Source organism: Magallana gigas, chromosome 7 (genome assembly GCF_963853765.1).
Source record: "Magallana gigas chromosome 7, xbMagGiga1.1, whole genome shotgun sequence".
Classification (NCBI taxonomy): domain Eukaryota; kingdom Metazoa; phylum Mollusca; class Bivalvia; order Ostreida; family Ostreidae; genus Magallana; species Magallana gigas.
In genome coordinates, this window is record NC_088859.1 from 26,176,714 (window position 1) to 26,199,117 (window position 22,404).

Sequence of the window (22,404 nt, forward strand, 5' to 3'; positions counted from 1 at the left end):
AGTTGTTTAATAAAAAAAAAAGACTTCGGCTATTAGGTACATTCTGTGTTAACATTAACACTTTTTGGCAAAGGATGCATACAGTGTATATATTTGTCATAAACAAAAGACCACAAACCTTTGTGAAGGATATATATACATATTCAAATTATTTAACGTGTTTTTCATACTTTTATCGATCATCTAAAAACCGGCTGGTACCTATGTACTTGATGGTTTTCAATCTTGTTTGTTTGTTGTTGGGTTTTTTTTCAGTTTTTCTCAGTGAGAAAAGACCCTCTCCTGTATTTCATGAATAGTTCAAAATCTGCAATTATTTAGATCTATATATGGCGTGACAATAAATTCTACGAAATGTTTCGTCAACCGATACCAACTTAGAGGGGAGTTGACGGGTTCTTTTTTCTTCAAAGTTTTAATCATTAACTGCAATTCTTATATTTTTACTCGGAAAAATCCATGTGACACTATAAATAATAAAATGAGCCTCCTTTCAATATGAATACTCTGCAGAACTAACTTCTATGATCATGATAATAAGAAATACCAAACATTATTTAAGAGTTTATAGACCATGATTCGGTTGGAACATATTTTATTGTAAATTTTAAAAGGATTATAAACAAGTCCTAACAACTAACGATATGGGCGTTGGATAGAATAAAGGTATCAAGAAAAGATTGCAGTTATTGAATATTCAGTATTCAATAACTGCAATTTTTTTCTTTATCAGAATTTGAGAGGCTAAGAATGCTGATGTTTTACTATATAACGCTTGTATGTTATTTTTGCTATGCATGGAAAACACATAATGTGTATACAACTAAGCGTTATATACCATTTTTCAAATTACCAAGCAAATCATGTACATGCGTATATTTCACAGGAAATTATCTTAACATTTGAACAATAATTGGAGTGTATACTGATAATTTTTACCATTGAATTGTATCCTACTGCTAAGAGCTGCGGTGCAAAAGAATAAAAGTGATTATTGTGTTAACAAAAGCCTTTAGTTAAAGGTTTTTCCCTGCACATTACATGTGAATTCAGTGTAATTTTAAGTTTTCGGTAATTTGATATAAAATAAATTTAAATGCATTATACACATCTGAGAGAGAAAATGATTGAAAGTATATTTGTTAAACAATAGAATGCGACTGAACCTTTATTTGCATGCACTGTGTCGACTTCAAATTGACGAAAACAATTTTTATGTATTAATATAAACACGTATACGAGTTTCGTTTATTTGTCTTTGGAATTTTTTTTGTTCAATGGGTAAAAAATACACGTTCTCTTGATAAAATTGAAGAGTATGAACTCAATATGTGTATTTCTATGTGTACAATAAAATTTTCTCGAAGTACCGAAAAAAAATGCCATGTGTATAGTGAGTCCTAAATGTGATATATAGAAACAAAACAGATAAATAAATGGGGAAGGAAAAGCTGTTCAAATTTAGAAGCCGTCGAATGACACAGATAAAGCAGTTGGAATGTTAGAAGAAGCTAATTTGATTTTGTCCACGAGACATTCACTCAAATAAGTACATGTGTACAGTTAGTGTGGCGACTATATATACTTAAAAGCTTTTGTACTTCTACCTTCAATAGTCTCAAGTCTATCTTTTGTTTCATTTTATTTTTTTTCCTCATACTTCGGAATAAGTTATTGTTCCGTCAGGATATTTTAGGCGGAAATTTTTGTCAGTGTCGACGAAAATCTTTCTTTTGAATTAATAAATGAATGATAGGTCTGCCTTTTTCTGCCAGATTTGTTCACCTATATTTAGAATGACACAGCTATGTGCCGTTTTGTGTTGTCTTCATTAAATTTAGCTAAAACCACCTAATTTTAAAAACCTCAAGTCTCCCGGCTCGTGGGGGTCGTTGAATGTACAAAAAATGTCTAAAATGTTTAGAGCCCATGGAAACACCTGATATTGTGACCATACTTCTCGAAAACTTGAGGCACATCTGTGACCTATAACTTATTATTTTTGAATTTTAACATGAGCCCCTTCTTTGAAGTTTCCAAATATCGACCAGTTGTGGAGAAATAATACGTTTGATACCAATTTCATGGACGTTGGTCCGCTTCGTTTTGGCGTATTATGCCGTTTTATTTCTATACTGCAATAGAATTCCTAATCGTGCCCTAAGTAAACAACGTTTTTACCTGTGGACTACTACCTGTGTTTTTTTCTCTCTTCTATCAATGAGAGCGCCTCGTAATAGCACAACACGTGCTTTAACCATTTATTACTTTTATGAATGAAAGAGGCGGGCATTAGGACGTATATGATAGCAGAACATGAGTTTCTACAACTAAGCGCTAAGATGGCGTGAAATAGAAGAAAAATACATACATCACTACTAGCTAAATGATTTTAGCTTACTTATAGTATTAGCTTGTAGAGAAAACAAATGCGTATCAAAAAAAATATATACCGTAGCTTAGGCCATATTTCCTATACGAATACAATGTTTAACACCAGATTCATTGAACTAATATATAAATTCGGTAAACATTCTCAATGTCCTTTTAATGTTTTATTTATCATGTATGTACCATTTAACAGCTTAGCAATTCATTTTCTTTATTTTTTTACCCCTCCGTGAAAATAATAATTTTTCAAGGCTTTTCATTGATCAAATCCAAAAGCTCTGGACATTTAGAATCTAACGACAACAACATACAGGAGTAAACACGGATTGTCAGTCAACACATCCAATGTACAAAAAAACGAAGCAAAAATATAACAACTTTCTTAGCAAATGACATTTTGGACCAATAAAAATCTCAGCTGGACTTAATTTATTCCAGAAGCGTAAACCTTATGATGTCAAGGGCTTAATTGTGAATTTCATTGGCTCCCCTCGAGCGACACTTCACCGCATGCGTCAGCCCCTCGTAAAATGGGCGGTCCGATAGGCCTTATTTTATGCGAATTGTTCGTTTATCAGGAGTAACAAGTTGTTTGAAACTTTAGTTTACAATTGCATGACATGAAGAGAACATTAATATTATAAAAGATTTTTGCTTACTGGCAAAATTTGTAAAATTCAGTGATTTTTCTGAGAGAAGGAAAAAAGTTCGACTGCCATCGTTCAGCGAGAATTCGTTAATCTAGACTTTATATTTTTTGTTGGGAACTTTTAACATTTATATGCAGATGAAAATGAGCGACACTGACGAAGGGAGAGGATCCCCTTGCAGCCAGCCCTCCACGGAACAGCTCCTCAAGGCTGTTCGGGGGGCAGGGCCCCTCACAGAGGCCGAGAGTCTCCTCAGCAAAGCCAACTTGGACGAGTCTGGAAAGTTTCCGAAACAAATTCAGGATGCCGTTTCCCAAGTCTTGAAAGGATATGACTGGTCTCTGATCCCGATGCCTCAGAGGGGACCCAACGGAGAGAAGAGGAAGCCCCACATAAAACGACCCATGAATGCTTTCATGGTCTGGGCTCAGGCTGCTAGGAGAAAGCTAGCCGATCAGTATCCACATCTTCATAACGCCGAACTTAGCAAGACTCTTGGAAAACTTTGGAGGTAAGTTTGGTCAATCAAGTTATCGAAACTTTTAATTACACGAATTTCATATTGATTTTTGAATGTGATATATTTGGTGCCGTTATGATTAATTGATTGAAGCATTGCATTATCTATCTTAAACAAATTAGTGTGAACATGTTAGGTGACAATACCGTTGGAAATAATGATGTTAACAGAGAAAACCTGGACTACTTCTGTGTTTTCCGGGTCGCCGCTGGTAACTGTCAATCTAATCGCATCAATTTAATCTGCTTTTCGACAGTCAACCCTCATTTTTATCTGCCACTAATGCGAGCCCGATAAATGAAGTGTATGTGTAGTAGAGACCAGCTCGTGGTCGTCAGAAATCTTTCTATATTCGGGCCCTCGTTGTGGCATCAGAGTTAGTTCATGTTGTCAACATTTCGGTGCACCTTTTGTACGGAAAGGTCACGAGTTGGAGACAGACGATACATCATCAGTTTTACAAAATCCAACTGTCTGTGTATAATACGTTATATATATGTGACACAAATTTAATAAGTTTTGGCACGCTGACACACTGACATCGTAATGTCACTCATCCTAGACCCCGGTAAATTTGCCCCACCCTGTTTTCTGCCTCCCCTCTTACGAGCCGGTCATATTATCACACTGTTGTTTAAAGGCGTTGGCAGTTTTTCGTCCCATGCTAAGCGAACGCATGTGAGTAATATAGTAATGCGATATAGGATATGCAGAAAATATCTGTACTCAAGGCGACAGGTTTGAGCAAAATAAAAACCTTGCAAATGATATGAATGTCCTTAAAAACCCTCAGGAATTTAATCCACTGAATTTTAAGGTTTTATGTAATCTGACTTTTTCTGCTCGCCGATTCCTTAACGGTGATGGAAACATAGTCTCCTCCACCTCTCTGCTTGCTCTCGTGTGGTCCCAGTGTCAAGTAGTTTGAAACTTGTCGTTGATGTATAGGCATTTCCGATGGAAATAACATAAAGGAAATAGATCTTACATTAAATCTCAACTAATTTTTCTGAGCACTTATTTTTATTATGATAAAATGCAAAGGCATTTCCAGTTTTAAAACGTCGTCTGGTGTTTTTTTTCCTGTATTTTTTTTTAGGGACACTGCAAATTTTGTTATTGTCATTAGCAATAAAATCTGACGTGTCCGTGAAATCGCGACAAATTACATAATGAAATTATATGAAGGCTAGCAATGATTTTTTTTTTCCACAGCCCATTTTAAGGTGAATGAGAAATAAATATGAGATCTCGGGGCCCCCTGTATCATTCGTCAAATCTATCTCCATAAGCCTACAACTGTCTTCATTTAGAGACAGACGTCACGCATGAAATTATAGCTAGGGAAGTATAAACAATTAAAACCAATTAGCATTTAAATGAAACCGGTTCAAAAAATACATCAAAACACAAAAAAAGTATATTTGAATTATCACATTTTCACCTAATATTTTATTTTCCTGGTGTGAAATTTCCGATAAGTACACTAAAAATTAACAAAAAATGTATTCCCCTTTTAATATGTACCTTAAAAGTTCTTACATTGCTATTCAAACTCAGTAAAAAACTATTTATATTGCAAGATATTTCTAAATTTGTCAATTTTGTCCCCAAATCGGTCTGAATGATGGAATAGAAATGTCCTAGACAGCGATGGTATTTACATATTCGTAGAATAATTCCCCACACCTTGCGTAATTTATGACACCATTAAGCACTCTATTTCACGTGCACTTTTATTTTCTATACTTTTAAAATATACAATTATTGAATATTTGATTATTTTAATTCGATACGCTAATACTAAAAATTAATGTATACGTAAAATATTATAATTTCTCTCCGTCTTTTATAAGATTTAGGTAAATTAGCTAATATAAATGAAATGTAAAAATTTAGATGACTTGAGATAATAAGACTTAATTATCAAAATAGGAGAACATCCTATTCAGATTCTTTTGACAGTTACAATGTTCATTTATTATCGGTGCCTCTTCCGATACACTGGTCAGATCGGTAGCTTAAGGTGCAAAACACAGGTGTAAATGTACACATAACACGTGCATAAAAATGTATGTTCGACCGCCGAAGCATATCGATCATCGAAAATGCACCTTTAGGTACCTCAAGCGATAAGTTGGGAGAGGAAATGTTATTTTGTGTGTGATTTTTCTCTCTTTCGTTGGGGATGTCAAAAGCGCCAATCATCACCACACAAAATGTCCCCCGTTTGACAATGCTAATTATTCACTCCTGACGTCAGATTTTGGCATGTGTAATATCGGTTCAGTATAATACATTAATATTCAGGCAATATGTTATACAACCAAATACCAAGAAACACAATTAATAATAACGGCATCATTTCCAAAACTTTAAGATGGAAAAGTTTATAATATGAAATCCTAATTTTTTGGCCTTCTTTTTATATCGTCTTTATTTCATGATTTTAAATTTGATTTTTCTTTGAATTACAGACTTTTAAACGAGGAAGAGAAAAGACCATTTGTTGACGAAGCTGAGAGGCTCCGAGTTCAACACAAAAAAGACTACCCAGACTACAAATACCAACCCCGCAGACGAAAGCCCCTAAAGAGCGCCAATGGCAACCCCGCCGATTCTGCTGGAGGCATGTCTCACGCCATGATGTTCAAGGGCATGCAAGGTTCCCCCACGGGCATGAGTGACGGGGATTCCAGCGATTGTTCCTCCCACAACAATCACGGGCCTCCCACTCCCCCTGCCACCCCTAACCAACACGAGCTGATCAACCTTAAATCCATGGCTGACCGCATGCGCGCGGTGCGCCACATTTCAGGTAATGATCTTTACAAAAAAATGTATAGTATTTTTTTTTTTTTTGCTTAAATAGTGCATTGTTTTGGGCGTTATTTTAGAACATAAATAACACATAGTACCGAAAAACATGCATGATTCATTTGAAATGATATCTAAATATTTCCTTTATTTTTATCTTGTAGGAGGACACCAGAACTCAATAGATTTCAGTCGAGTTAATTTGGAACTTGCCCCAGAAGCCGTAGCTTACAATGATCTGGATGAATTCGATAGATATTTGCCAACCACTGCTGCCAACCCAGCCATTCAAGGAGAAAACGACCAATTTACTCCTTATGGTATGACGTCAGGCACCACTAGTACGTCATCATCCTGGACCAGCTCTTACAGGCCCCCCGGTTCCATGTGTTTGCCAAACTACAACATGACACAAAACAATGACATCTCCACCCCATACGATTTGTCCAACCATCGCTCGCCGCCAAGCGGCAATCCTTCTCATTCTCCCAACATGCATAGTCCATCCTACCCCAGCAGCGCCAGTGACTGTAAATATTCGGATCACGAAGAATCCAATCCTTCCGTGAAGCTGGAGCCTCTGAGCGGACGTACACAATCCTCCAGCCAGCAATACAACTACAGCCTGTCTCCACCACCCCGATATGGCATGGACGGTCACCATGGCAACTCCTACGTGTCTCAAGGGAACAATTCCTACTCCTCTTCCTCCTCCTCCACTGGCTCTCAGCCCTATCAATTCATGGGCATGAATCGTCAAATGTTTAACCCCATCCCCGCCGCGGTACCCTCGGACCAACAGTGGGATCGATACGCCTAAAAATTTGGACTATACTATTCGTGTGATATCGGACATGACTGTATCGCTGTGATCTCTCGGAACACCTCGTCCGTGATCTTCTCGTTTATATGTCAAGATGTGCGAATGCTAAATTGTTTTTTTTAAACTATATACAAGAGATGGATGATTGGGGTATTTTTTTCTGGAGAAACTTGAAAAAGTTTCATATTTTTATTCTCTTTTTTTCTCTTTTCTTCTTGTGTGTGCATGGATGATAATTTTTTGTAACTTATCCATTGTGTTTTATAACTTTCTATGTATATGACTCGCAGAGAATAAAGTCCCCCTTGAGAAATCATGCCATTTGCTTGTTTTCACCGGTGCTAAGGTGTTCGAATCCAGTATTGAGTACTGCGTGGCCAGCAGTACATCGAAGACTTTGATAACATAATATATTTATTTTTATATCTCTTCTATTGCCAAATGATGTTTTGTATGTATACAATTAAGTCTTCCACTTTATATTTGATATTCAAATGAACTCTATATGGGAGGAATCAATCATCGGCTTTTTGATATTTATCCTTTACGAAGACGCAATCGAACAAAAAAAAAATTCTATGCATTTATTATCATATATCATTTATTAATTTATGTATATTTTGATACTGTTGTATATATTTGTAAAAAAATAAAATAATCTTTTCCCAGAAGAAATCGAGTTATTTGTCTTTATTGTGTACACCGATGGAAAAAAAAATATACGCTTATATAAATGATGAAGGATTGGTTAATTATTTACATTTATTTCTTGCAAATGTAATGACCTAATCCGTCGCTAATGAAGTGAGAAAAACGAGGTTCATTTTCGTTCATTTCAAGATGTTGAAAACTAATTACTTGTGGGTTTTAGACAGTTTTACATTTAATAAAAGCTAGAATAGACAGACATATTTAAAGAATTAAAAAAAAAAATAACCAGAAAGCAGAAGTATCAACAGAACTGCAATTTTAAACCTATGGTTTAACAATATTTGAGTTTATTTTACCTCAATGACTATCTGTTTGCAAATCAATTTTAGATATGTTAACAACGTTATTATTTTCAATGATATTCTCTTTTTTGGTCAATATCTATTTTATTTTTTTCACTCTACCCATCTTGCGGAAATGGATGCATGTGTAAAGGACATGCGTAGACGCATGATGACGTCAGTGCTGGGGATTGATTTTTTTCGGAGAGACTTCCGCATAAAGTGCGAGTAATGTTATTTCACGGATTGAGCAGTAAAATGAGGAATTTAACTTTTTGATTTGTTTTTGTAGACATTTTTCCATCGCCTACATTAATGCGATTTCATTCATAATAAACTCTCATGGCACCGTCATTGGTGATTCGTCATCCTGAAAATGAAAAATCAAAACGTTAGGGGAATTAAAAATAGAATCCGAAAAATTAAAGTGATTTACCTGTAATTCTCTCTCTCTCTCTCTCTCTCTCTCTCTCTCTCTCTCTCTCTCTCTCTCTCTCTCTCTCTCTCTCCTTAATAAATCAAACGCCTTGCAAACACGATTTTCAGCCGATTATCTGTTTTGATATCCCAGTATCCCGCTGATTCTAAATGCGTTATAATTTACTTGTGATTTATATTTATTTCTCGGCACTCCAATTTCAAATCCAACTATCAAACACCTCAAACAGAAAGTAAAACTTCTGGAAAATCTTGAAAATATTTTATGACTGTTGTGTCTTCTTCTATCTCGAATATCCTGTTTATATTTCATAAATAATAAGGTAAAACTTCATGATTTATTCTTTTAATTTAATTTTTTCTTAACAACATTGATTTCCATCCACATCGCTTAAACTGTTTCAAATCAAATCACACATTTTTGATTATATTATATTCCCACAAATGTTCATTTAAGAATAACATCAAGAGAAGCATTTAATATAACAACAAACATTATTTTTAAGTCAGTTTGTTCATTGTTCTCCTTTGATGTTGTCCCTGCTATGTGCAGGCTTTGTGACTCCTCCTAATCCTTCAGAAAATGTGTTTACGTATAAAACAATGGAATTTACTTTATGGCATAAAGAATTATTGAGAATCAATGTAGAAAAAATAGTATACCAGAGCATTGTATATGTTTTACGTTTATCTAAATGATTTTGATTGTAAGGCACCCCATGGTTCAATCTCAAATTCATTATGCTTAATTTATTAATATGATAATAATTTATTGTAACGATTTCTTTAAAAAGAAGAATAAAATTTATATAATTTTACAAAATCTTAATATATACAGTTATGAATGAAAGTTTTTTTTCCCCCGAGTTTTACAATATAATTTACATGTAATCGATTTCAAAGATTAATATATACTACTAGTTAAAATTGAAAAAATTAATTCAAACAGAATAATGTTCAAATTGAAAGACCGGAGGTAAACACATCCATTTGTATGGGACGTGTACTATGCACGTATTTTATAAGCTATAAAACCGCATGCAACTCTCCCCACAAATCGACTACCGATTTTTTTTAATGTTATCCAACTAGATATGTCACTATCAGACTCCACGCAATAGCAAGGCGCCATGATGACAAAACTGAAAGACATTTCATGGAGAGCATTAATAATATATTTTTCAAAATAAAATTTCATACTCAGAAAAATTTAAAAAGTACAAAAAAAAGAGAGAAGTATATCAAATTGAGATTATAGGATCGTGTCGTTTTACTATTTTATTATTATTTATTTCTCACCGAGTTCTTCAATAATAAATATATAATAAAAAATTGTGCTAATTGATCAATTCTCTTATTACGCGTTTTAAATTCAAATAAAATGTCTGATTAATATATTTTGCGGATTTGTTAATTAAACAATAATATGTAAATTAAAGACACCAGCCGTATCTAATGCAGTGTGTTTACTAAACTGACATTTTCGCTGATGAATTGCCATACATCATTTTTAATCATAAAAATTCAAATGAAACAAATTAATGGTTTCCATAGGAAGCTATTGCAAAACAACAGAAAATTTAACCGAGATATTTGGAAGTTTGTTGTAGAAATATTTTAACACCACATATTTTTAAAGAGGGTGAACAGTACATATTAACGTACTGTTATATATTGTAGTATATATGGGCATGTTTCATTGGCTACCTATCCAAAAAATTTGATGATTCTATATCATTATTGAAAAGCAAGTTATTTAATAAAAATCATCAAAACAAAAACACAATGAAATATGAAAAAAAAAATATATGTTTACGCGTGTATTTTACATTTTTCTTTTCAAATGTGAAAAAGATATTCTCTAGATCTTCTCTTTGCATACGCACGCAACGCTCCGAAATTGCAGACATCCATTATTTGACATGACTGATAGCTTTTTCCACTTTCATTGAAAATCTTTGGAAAATTATACCATTTTCTGACAAAAATAGAACAAATAAGAAGTGAAGAAGTATAAAATGAAAAACTTACTGTAAAAGTACATATCATATTGGCGGACCATATCATTTATATTCTTGATTATAGCATCTTTAAAAGTACTCGGCGAAATTATATCATATTCATATCTAATGGGACACATCATTCTAGATGCATAAAATGACGTCTGCTCGTTCTGAAATGTCAGAATATAAATTTCACGTCGATTTCGGTACAAACACACAACGCATGAATTTATTTTCGTGTTATCAAATTATTGATGTAATGTTATGATATAATGTTTTCAAATTTTAAATTGGGTTTTCATTTATTCAATGAATTCTATTCTATTATTAAGTTTTAATGACCAGGAAATGTCATTTCCATTTAAGTCAACTGTTTTCTATTCTTCATTTTCCTTTTTGAAAATTACGAAATACATGTACTTAACATCAAAATAGCTATACGATTTAACTTCTTCAAATCTAATGCTAATTGATAGATATCATTTACGTCATACGCAACATTAACACAGAGAGAGAGAGAGAGAGAGAGAGAGAGAGAGAGAGACTAGTATGTAAGTTTTCTATAACGTTTTTTTTTTTAATCATCATTTTCTCACTCTACGAATGAATTTTGTACTTCTTATAACAGGTTAAAACCGATTTTAACCTCAAATTCGGGGTAAAAAGTCGCTATAATTTTTCACAAAAGACTTGATTGTTTATTGATTTCTGAAGTGTTTACAAGCCGTTCGCCCTTTATATCCTGTCACGCGAGATCGCTTCAAAACTCTTAATATTAGATGTGAAAATACAGAAGTTTTCAAAAGCAAGCCAAAGCAAGTGACAGAACATGCAAGACCTGTTATATGAGAAATTTCTTGTCATTGATAAAGTCAGTCGTGCAAATACGAGAGAGAGAGAGAGAGAGAGAGAGAGAGAGAGAGAGAGAGAGAGAGAGAGAGAGAGAGAGAGATTCTTAGACTAAATAATAATAATAAATGTCAAAGGTCGTGTAGTGCTTTGATAACAATTTTAAAATCATAAGAATCTTTCGCCGTCATTTTGTGAAGAAGCTTGCGGAGAGTATATTAAATCTGATGGTAGAAAAGGTATTGTCTATTTAAATCACTGAAACATCTGTTAATCATCAATCGATAGCATTTTCAAAAAGATTTTCCACAAGTCAATTTAAACCCAATTAATCACTGGTTTGGACTTTGAAAATTTAATTTTAGATATTAAACGTGTTTTTAAATCTAGTAAGTGATTATGGTTTACTTTCATCTAGGGATAAATATTTCTCCAAAATGTGCAAAACAAGTGTTTGTCAGCATTATCCTGTAGTCAATATTTAGACAAAGTACGGATTATGATTTTATTCCGATGCACCCCCCACGAGTGCAAGTGAAGGCTCTTAAGTAAAAGCATTTTTGAACGCAGAAACCAACTCCAAGGATTTTATGGTAATTTTTAAAAACATCATACATCAATTTAGTTTTTCATCGAAAAAAAAAACCCCTCTTGAAACAATACCTATTAAACTTAGAAAATTAAATAGAAATCAACAAGGATTAGCAGAGCTCTGCCATCGCCTTTATAATATCCGGATCAACCCCTCTCGTCATAGAATCATCATGTTTAATTACCAGTGAAATTTATTCTTTTAGTTAATTTTCGTCGTATTATTTAGATGTCTGAAATGACCTTGGTAATTTGTATGCAGGAGACATATCATTTCGTTAATTCGGCAGTGACGTAAAAAGTGACACTACCGGTAGAGCACGTACGATGACGAGGGGGACGTTCTCTTCTCTGATTGGTCAAAAATGATGTAATGTCGATGAAAATAAAAGTCTACCTGTTTATAATTAATGGAAGCAATATATTTTTCAAGAACGGAAGATTTTGACGAGCAACTGCCATGAATCAATGTAATGTGTATTTCGAATAATTGTTGACGCCGAAAATAAACACATGAGCTTTTTACCTTGTTAAACAAAAACTGACATTTTTTAACATATTAATTAAGTCAATATATGTATGTATCTTAATTTTCCCCCCAAAACAAAACACATAAAATCAACAGTTAATATATCTTCCTGGTTAATTTTCCGTTCGATTCTCCGGTTAATAAATCATGCGTCAATTTGCAGTGAATCTAATTTTAGATTTGATATTGCGGAAACTGGGCAGCGAAAAAATATTAGGCGATTGACCATTATGGTCACCCTTTTCCGGCAGAGCTGGCAGATAATGTCTGTCCAGCGACACGGCAGACGAGATCTGTTGCTTCGTTCGTGTTTAGAGCAGAGGTTGTAAACACTTTTTATTATGATAATTGTCATGCCGCGGTCAGACGACATTGCACTGCAAGGCATACATTAAACTCGCACCTCTACTGCGTAAAATCACGAAATCTATTTTTCATGGCGAGAGAAGAAAATTCAATCTCTCTCTTTTTTTTCGAAATTCCTTATTAAAAGAAAATTACAACAAAATATAAAACTGTTTCTATTAATATATTTTAATCTAATAATATAACGGTAAATGTAGGAAAAACAATTAATGAAATATAAATTGAATTTACTTATCTTATCAAAATATGAACTACAATATATATTTCCTAAAATCTGATATTGCTGCTAAAACGATAATTAATTCTGCTTCAGCCTGGATACTTTTATGATTAAAAAGACTTAACCTAAAGAGCTGGGCCTCTTAGATTTTGTACTGTGGGATATAGTACTGTGAACATACAGAAAATCAATTTCTAGGGTTGTATATTTAGAACGACAATAATGTAAGTGCGCTTCAATCAGGGCCTCTAAGGGGCTTTCCATACAAAAAAAAACCATGAGTAATAGAAGTTTATCAACCATGTCTTTTCTGGCACTGAATTAGTAATTCATACAAAGAGAGTTCCGACATTAAATTGCAGCTCATATTGCTATAAGGAATAACTCACATTTCTTAATTACAAATATGAACATGTAAATCAATTATTATCAACATTAATTTTTGCTATTATAGGTTGCAGTTTTCGTACAAAAAAGAAGATTTTTCGTAATAAATTATGTACGAACTACAAGTAATAACAATTTGTACAACTTTATTTGCAATTTGTGTTAAATATTACAATGTGAGAGATATAGGTGTTATTTACGTGGGAACCTGTGACCAAATGCTTCGGGCCTTTCGGGTATGTATTGATGTGAAATGTTTATGGAGAACATTATCACGCAAAAATTGCTATTTTGAACGCGGTCTTATCTTTTAGCGATAGGAGACCTAACGCGCCGTCTTTAAATTGGATGTGTTCGATTTACTCCTAAATCATACGGTAATTTGTAAACAAGTGTCTGTAGGGGTCAACATTTTGCTTTTATCTTTCCGTCATATTGCCAAAAATATGCAATAAATTGTCATAAAATGCAAACTTTTCTCTCAAAATGGCATAAATTAACCTATTTAGGATCAATTTTCTGGAAGAAGAAACGAATTATTATGGAAGAGAAGCGGACATATATTATTTCTGTTATTTCAGTAGCGTTGCATGTCTCCCTCTAATCTCTGACAAATTAACTGAAGTGACACACGTATACAAGAAATTGTTTTTGCGCTTTATAAAGTACGAACGACATTTGCAACGAGCAAAATTGATTGAATTCGTTACCAAGAAGAAGAAAGGAATCGTTGAATATTCATATTCTCAGAGAGAGAGAGAGAGAGAGAGAGAGAGAGAGAGAGAGAGAGAGAGAGAGAGAGAGAGAGGTATTCTGCCATTGAAAAAATAAAATATGCAATTGTTGAAATTCCATACGCTGCAGCGGTGCGTCAGATTTGTGAAGTCTTTAACCGAGACGGTACTTCAAACCCCCACAGCAGACGTCAAGTACAGTAAACAGCCACTTGTGGACCTGCAATACTTTTCTTACTCATTTCTCCAACTTCTTCTTCATCCGAGCCTCTTATACGATATGAATACATATATATACACATATATTTAGGGACCTGTGGGAAAAATGTGGATGAAAATAAAGCGCATGCCTCCTTACTTAGTCGTCCTATATCAAGTTGAGAGGAATTTCTCTTTTGAATGTAAGCTGGATTGCACGTGGAAATGGCCTTGAAAAATGAAGGACCCTTTGCCACGGATATGCTTAAAATGTCACAATACCTGAATAATCCAATGATTCACATACTAGACATGTACAGAACAGATTTTATATAATTATACATATCTCAAATATTAATGTTGTCGCAAAATGAACGACTTGTAATCTTACAGTGGTAATGTTTCCTAATATTTTTGCCGTATCATTTTTTTTGAGTGATTACAAGTTTTATAGATAATGCTGTAAAATCTCACATAAACATTATTTTTTGTTTTAGATGAAATTAATGATTAAAATATTTGGAATTGTTATAGTTCAAATCCTATTTTATATAGCCGTCGAAGATTGTTTGTGCATGCAGGGGAAATAAGGATGGGGGTTTTGGAAGGGGTGACTAGGGGTCCGTCTACATCTTTTACCCTTCCTGTGTTGGATAAATGGGGGAAGGGGAGAAGGGGGCGTTGTTATCAAACAATTTCACAACCAGACATGGAGACACATTGCACAGACAACCGATAAACCTAAAACACCAATCCATACTGTCGTATACAAAACATTAGATTTGTGATAATCAAATTTATTATACATGATAGTAATGTTGCGCATTTTATTTGAAAAAAAAAGTACACGCACATACAGAAAGGCCGTGTAAACGAGATCTTAATATACTCTACATACAAGACATTGGTTGTATTTAAAAGAAAAAAGACCCAAATTTTTACCTCTCCTTCAGATACTTCTGTGAAAACCTAATTTCAAGTACAAGTTACTTCAGACTTGTGACAATTCTTGTTCTCCCCTCGTGTGTAAGCTACAGAAGCGTTTGCAGGAAATGGAAAGGGGACGTCATAACGCTTATCATACGATTTATTCGTAATCATATTTCCTAAAACCATCTTGTCCGCCGAACACTTCACATTGTTTCTAGTATAACATTAAAATATCTCTTAGTTCTGGATTATTCATAATTAAGAGTGCAGCACTTTCCTCGCCCGACTAAACCAGAAATGAGACCGTTTTTCGGGTCTGTTTGCGGTTTTCCGAAGGTACACAAGAGACAGTTAAGGACAAAAAGTCAATATTTGATTGAAAAGAGCAGGTATCAATCCAGCTTTATTTAGAATTGCTGATATTTTGTATTTGAATGTATGCATGGGTTTTGTACAAGTCATGTATAAAAACCTTAAAAGTTTTGTAAGGATCTTGAATAAAATTTGAATTTACCGAGTTGCAGCAGAAGCACAACTTTCACACTACAAAAGAAGACTGGATGGACGTGGCCATTTTTAGACCTTATTGATCTCCTTTAGAAGAAGACCTCTATATGAATATATAGTAGAACCATTTTAACAAGACCTTGGACTTTCGGTTGGACGTAGCTATCTATTTCTTGCGTTAAAACAAGTTAAAATGACGCGGTTTCAAGCGAAATATATACACCGATTGTGTAGTCTTAGCTCAAAAGCCAGACAAATCTTGTTGATTTCAAAGAGCCATGGCTGAATGGCCAGCAATGAAATAGACAGGCCTTCGTCACATTGCTGTTTGACACAACTACCCAAAGTCCAAGCTCTTGTTAAAATGGTTCTAATATATACATGTAGTAACGCAGCCATATTTAAAAGCTAAAATATTTTAGAATTTTTCTTTACTAAATATTAGTTTTTGACTAAACAAATCATAACTAAAATTTTCAGGTATCTCAAATGGTTAACTTGTGGACCACTGAGCCTTCTTAAAATTCTATGCCAGAAAAGAAGAACTGACCACTTTAAACACTTATCCAGACGCATAACCTGAATAATTATTTAACGAGCAGAAAATAGATTTTTGTTGTTTTTTTTATTAATGTTTCTGGATAATTGCAATGAATTTGAAGATGCTGTCGTGATCAGAAAAATGGGTGGCATGTAAAAAAAAAAATACAGTAATTTTGGAAGGGCAACAAACATCAAACTATGAACCGTTTTCTAAAACCAGATTTTTCTAAAACCAGATTTTAACTGAAACTGGTATTACATTGGCACTGTTTTTTCAACTTTGTTGATTTTTAACCTTGAATTACACAGTAGAATAAAAAAAAAAGTGTTACATATACAGAAAGAAACCAGACATCTATTTCTTATGTGAAAGGACATCCTTGTCCCCGTTTCGACACTGTGACGTAATTTGTAGGACATATTTTGCACTATTGGGTACCATTTCCTCTTTTAAAGAATCAAAGTTTTCCGTTCTTTTCAGAAACTCAGTATAGTGAAATTTAATAAAGGAAAAAAAAACACTTTCAAACTACCGTTTCTAAAAATATTCCAACTAACGTACATTACCCTACCTGAGATTTCTGGAAAAAATGTTAGCATGTTCTGTCTGCAAGATCATAAAAGTATTTTTTGAAACATAACTCATTAACAATCAATAACACAAATGATGCATCACTCACAGGTAGGCATTTGATGACCTAAAAATCATCTCGTTGAACTGACATACGCAATCAATATGAAATATGCATAACATATATTTTGATTTCAATCACTTTTCTTAATTGCTATTCTATTCCTGTTTGGATCATCCCATATTGTTTAATTCATTACTTTCGCACTTCTTGTCTAAGTAAATTCACATACAGGCGAAGATCATGATAGCACCTCTGTAGTTGGATGGAGGTTTTCGTTTGCTAAAAGAGGTCTTAGACAACCTAAAAATCGACAGTTAGAAGTTAAATTTTTGAAAAGTGTGTGTTAATTAAGCTATAACTTTTAATTTAGTGAAGAAAAATTCCATATATCTAAAGCAATAAGAATTGAACATTTTCTTTTATCTTCATACAGAGATATTCTTCTAAAAGAAATTAAAATACCTCTGAAGATCCGCGCACGACATATGCATTTGCACGGATAGTTAGATAAACTTTATATACATTAATGCCAAAAGGGGATGGTAGGTTCGTATAGCCCTTTCGCCAAGAGGCTTTTTAAAAAAGTTACAGTTGATGTTAGCACGACAAAGATCCATCGCCACCCAATGACACAGAACGTCATGTTCATGTCTAAATCGACATCTTTTAATGTCTCATTATGAATAAAATAATCTCAATGATGCGTTAAACAGCAATCTATCAAACACACAACAAAAAATGATATGCATTTGTTAAATATGTATTCTACTTATTCATATACCGGTATATCCATATGTCGACTTTTGAATTCAAAACCAGATGCCACCTAGAAGAAATTCTCTTCAAATAACTCATGACCAAACAAACTAATTGTTCTCTTCTTTTTATAGAACCTTGTTATATGTGTATATCGAACAGTTTAAATCAAATCTTGTTTTCGCGATATCCATGAGCCAAAAAGGTGCTAATATATCGTTTGTTACAGTACACTAAAACTAGAAAATGTTCATAACTTTAATTCAATCTTATTCATTATTGTACATTGTGTATATACATCACTAAAACATAAGACCCACGGGCCATGTTGTTAACCTGAATTAAAAGGGAGGTTTTGCACACCTTTTCCAACTAAGATTTCAGGCTTCATTTAAAAAAAAAAAAGATGTCCAGTTTTCAAAAATTACCAAATGTAATGTTTTAAGTCATCAAGGTATCATCATATCTGCCTTTCAGGAAATTAACAATTTATTTATAATATTTCACTATACTCTGTCTATTTATACATCATATCATTATTATAATTTTTTACGAAGGAATCACCAATACTATATAACTGGAATTCAGACGAAGTATTAAGATAAAATGCATCTTTGCAATATGTTCATATTGGCCCCGTCCTAGCGAGGGCCATTCATTTCAAAAGAATGGGACATCATAACCCTGCATATATTAATTTCTTTCTAAAATGTGTGGTAGAAGAGATGACGATTCAATAAATGTTCGCCTTTTTCCATTTGCATATTTTGCCCCCGTGTGTATTTTCAAAGAGAAATATTATAAACTGTGATATTCTTAACGGACGACAACCACAGACACAGGACAAAAACCAACGGCACTTGGTACTAGCAACCCAAGTAACTAATGTGACCTAAAAACCAGCTAAGTCGCAAGTTTTTTTAAGTTCCCTCCGCACCACAGAAGTACTATATTGAGTGCAACAGATAGATATTAAACAATGAACAAAATCAATGTTTAAATGAAGAGACAACAGTCGTTTTATTTCTGCACACGATGAAGACCTTCTTCCGGAAATCAGACACTCATACTGCGGCGGCGAGACGTAGGAAGTCCATCCGTGCAATTACACCCATCAGCTTATTGTCTATTATAGTGATACTGTTGAAAAATGGATTTGTTTTATCCCACTTTTCAACTGTATCACTTCTCAATCTTTATGCAAGTAGCAATGCTCTGAAAATATTAGCTAGTACTTAAAGCCGAGACATATATATGCCACTGGGTTTAGAAATGAAAAGATAGAAAAACGTATCAATGTCTTGTTGCTAGCATAAATTCTTTATATATTTTTTTAATTAATTAAACAAATGTCCCAGATCTTTGGTTTTATTGGGAAAAGACAACTTTTTTTCTAATTTGCCAGGTGACCTTGTAATCTTCAAAGTCTTTTCAGAATCAGCCCACACAGATTTCGCCTTGACAGAGAGAACATGGCACCACTACCTGACAGACGGAGTGACATAATTAGGAACGAAGAGCGAAAAAGTAGACAATTAAGACCGACGCTTTTTGAATTATGTAAACAAATTTATTAAAATGCAACAATCAAATATACACAAAACAACCACAGATGACCCGGCCTGGAATCCGCTAGAGGTCGCTCACTCTGCTCGTCTGACGTAGAGTAGCTCATTAGCATAAATTCCCAGCGTTGACCACGTTTGACGTCGGTTCTGGCACGTTGACACGGTTTATAGTTGAGTGTGGTTACAAAATCAGTTTTCACAATGATCTCAGAATCTAACACAATCTCAAACCATTATGAAAACCAGTTTTGTGTGTTAAAAGGCATATTTTCTCTATGATCTGCCATCTTTAATACACTGCAAAGAAAAACCACATAAATGGTTATAAAGTTTACAATCTAGGAAACATATGTAAATGTATTAATTTATAAAGAACCAAGTACGGGATCTATCTGAAGTATTTTGTTTTTTGCTATGAAGTAGAATTGCCTTGTTAGCGAGTTATACCAGGGGCCCTTAACGTTTTGGATTGGAATAATTTTCGGATTTCAACGGTGGAGGAAAACTGTTAAATTTACCGAAATCAATAAGCTAAATCAACAAATAAAAACTTGGATCTATTTAACAGATAAATATATCAATAGAGTCGACGACACTCCACAAATATTTACACAGTACCTAAGCTCGAACCTAATACGCATCATGTTAAAGATAACATTTCATGGACAGACTCTAGTCTGGGACCTCGTCCTCAAAACGCGTCAATATCGATATCTAAGTTTGATATAAAATGTAATAAAATAAATATAAAAAAAATTTATGCAGATCATCGGAATGTTGAAATACTATCATAAAAGAAGTCGGGAAACTATGTTAAAATTTTGATCAAATCGGATTTTTCATGACATAAATTGTGGGAAAATGTTACAAAACGTTTCTCCATGCTAGCATTTGATAAGCTAAATAAAACATCTGTCTGGTACAAACAAACTGGTCCGAAATCTATACAACCAATCACATATATGTCCCACTTGCAAAAAAAAAATCTGAACCAGATAGCACTACTGTTGGAACTCGGTTTCTCAATTTCTTTATTTTTCCTTCTTTCCCTCTTTTTATTTTCATTCTTTCAGTTTTTTATTGAAGTCAAGAACGACATTTAAAATCCAACTGAAAAAAAAGTGCAACACACGTAAAAACCTTGTCGGGATAACAAATGCATCACGACACAGAATTATCTCTAAAAGTCAAGAGATCTAGCAGAGATTTGGTGGGGGATATCAAGGACTCTGAGCATGCTATCATGTCACGTCTGTGGGGGGACTGATGTAGTGAAATGGCATTCTGCATCCCGTGACTCCCAGGAGCCCGCAGCCAAATCATGATAAATCCTCCCCACTAATCGGCCCTGACAACGTCTGTTCCCCTGTCTTCACTTGTGGGTTTCTCAGATTAAATATTTTGTATGCAACGACATTACACTTTTATCAAGGGCAGGTCAATGTGATACAAACTTCGATAGAACTTAACGTCTAACGACGTCTGCGGCTGCAAAAAAATAAAATAAAATAAAAGCAAACCCTTCCTACTTTCACATTTGACTATTAATGACTTGCGAAAGCTATGACGACCCCTTATCTCTTCAATAAAACCTTGCGATAAAGAAACGTTTGCTTCTGTCAATGACGTTATAAGTGCATGTATGACCTCAAGAAAGCCACGCTAACTTGCAGAGGGTCGCATATATATGTCTGCACCTTTTGCACTAATGATGAATACGACAGTCGAAACCTTACTTTCACATTACAATGGTCACGCGGTGCATTACCATCATTATCATAACCTGTTACGGCACTTCGCCACAGGTAACGATCGTGACGTCATCATCACACGTGTGGTCAACGAACACCTGGGCGCTGGCTCCGAAATCCCCTATTTACTGTCCTCGCTCTATTCTCTCTTTCAGTGATAACTCATTCAAGTACCCCCATACGATAAAGCTGACAAACGCTTTTCGTTGCTTTATTTTATTTTTTTTTTACGGCAAATGGATGGGTCTAGGTTTAGTGATCCCATTAAAATTAAACCCCGTGCTACAGAAAGCCTATCATTACCCGTGGGGAACTGCGGCGAGGGGTCCATCAGGAGTAAGACGAGTAGCGGGTATTATATCCTGGTCATCGTTTTCCAACAATACCCTCTCCATTTAATTGATGTCTTTTGTTGTCTCTTTTTAAAATATCTAAGCCTCTTCTTAATCCATTGTACCTGATTTTCCCCCCTTCAGGTAATGCTATACGAGTTTCATATGTGTTTACATGAAACTGATTCTTTCCAAGATCCTTCGTTTGAGATTTCGGTTTGCGGGCAGAGATCGGATGTAACTACATTTTGTTATTATAATATTTAAACGGCATTTACTTCTTTTTTCTTCCCTATTTTTCAATGCTTTGAAGAGAAGATTTAATTTGCTCAAACTGACGGAAAATAGGTTTTTTAATAGATTTTTTTTCTTTCGTTATATTAGCGCTGCACAGTTGACTTGTTTACTTAATTGGACTTTGTCACAAAATTACCTCCAGAATTTTTTTTTCAATATTAAATGTTTTGTGTCAGGTGTTTGATCATTGAAAAAAAAACCCGATGTTAAAAAGCCATTAGAGTCGGTAATCAAATTCCACAAGCCCATCAATAAGATGAATTATGATTATAAAATGTTACAGAAATGCAGTTAAAATTGTCCCCACATAAAACAAGACCTGTCTTTATACCCCTCACAATTCAGTCAGCTGGTGACAGACCAATTATCATATTAATGAAGATGCACCAGTTTTAAACGCAAATATTGTTTAAAAACTTTCATAAAAATTCTTCATTACATTAAGGGCATTGAATATTCCATCGATAGATTAAGAGTCTGCGGCAGAAAAAATGATTTAAAAATTCCTGCCCAGGGCCCGACACACAGACCTAGAAATCAAGGCCATCGTTATACAGCCAAACCCTGAACTATTGCA

At 34.2% G+C, this 22,404-nt stretch overlaps 1 protein-coding gene and 1 long non-coding RNA gene across 5 annotated transcripts in view; one reads left to right on the plus strand and one right to left on the minus strand.

Moving 5' to 3' along the window:
* The first annotated feature begins 2,970 nt into the window (after positions 1-2,970).
* On the plus strand, positions 2,971-7,869 carry LOC105340517 (transcription factor Sox-8-like). The gene is given in 3 exon segments (NM_001308872.1): positions 2,971-3,552; positions 6,039-6,379; positions 6,543-7,869. Coding segments are annotated over 3 exon segments (1,377 nt in total). The 5' UTR covers positions 2,971-3,172; the 3' UTR covers positions 7,199-7,869.
* Positions 7,870-19,427: 11,558 nt separating this feature from the next.
* LOC105340514 (uncharacterized) overlaps positions 19,428-22,404 on the minus strand; it is a 53,192-nt gene continuing 50,215 nt past the window's right edge. For all 4 annotated transcript variants that reach the window (XR_010707807.1, XR_010707809.1, XR_010707806.1 and 1 more), the window contains one exon: positions 19,428-19,744. This is a non-coding gene — a long non-coding RNA (uncharacterized lncRNA). The remainder of the gene's footprint in view (positions 19,745-22,404) is intronic.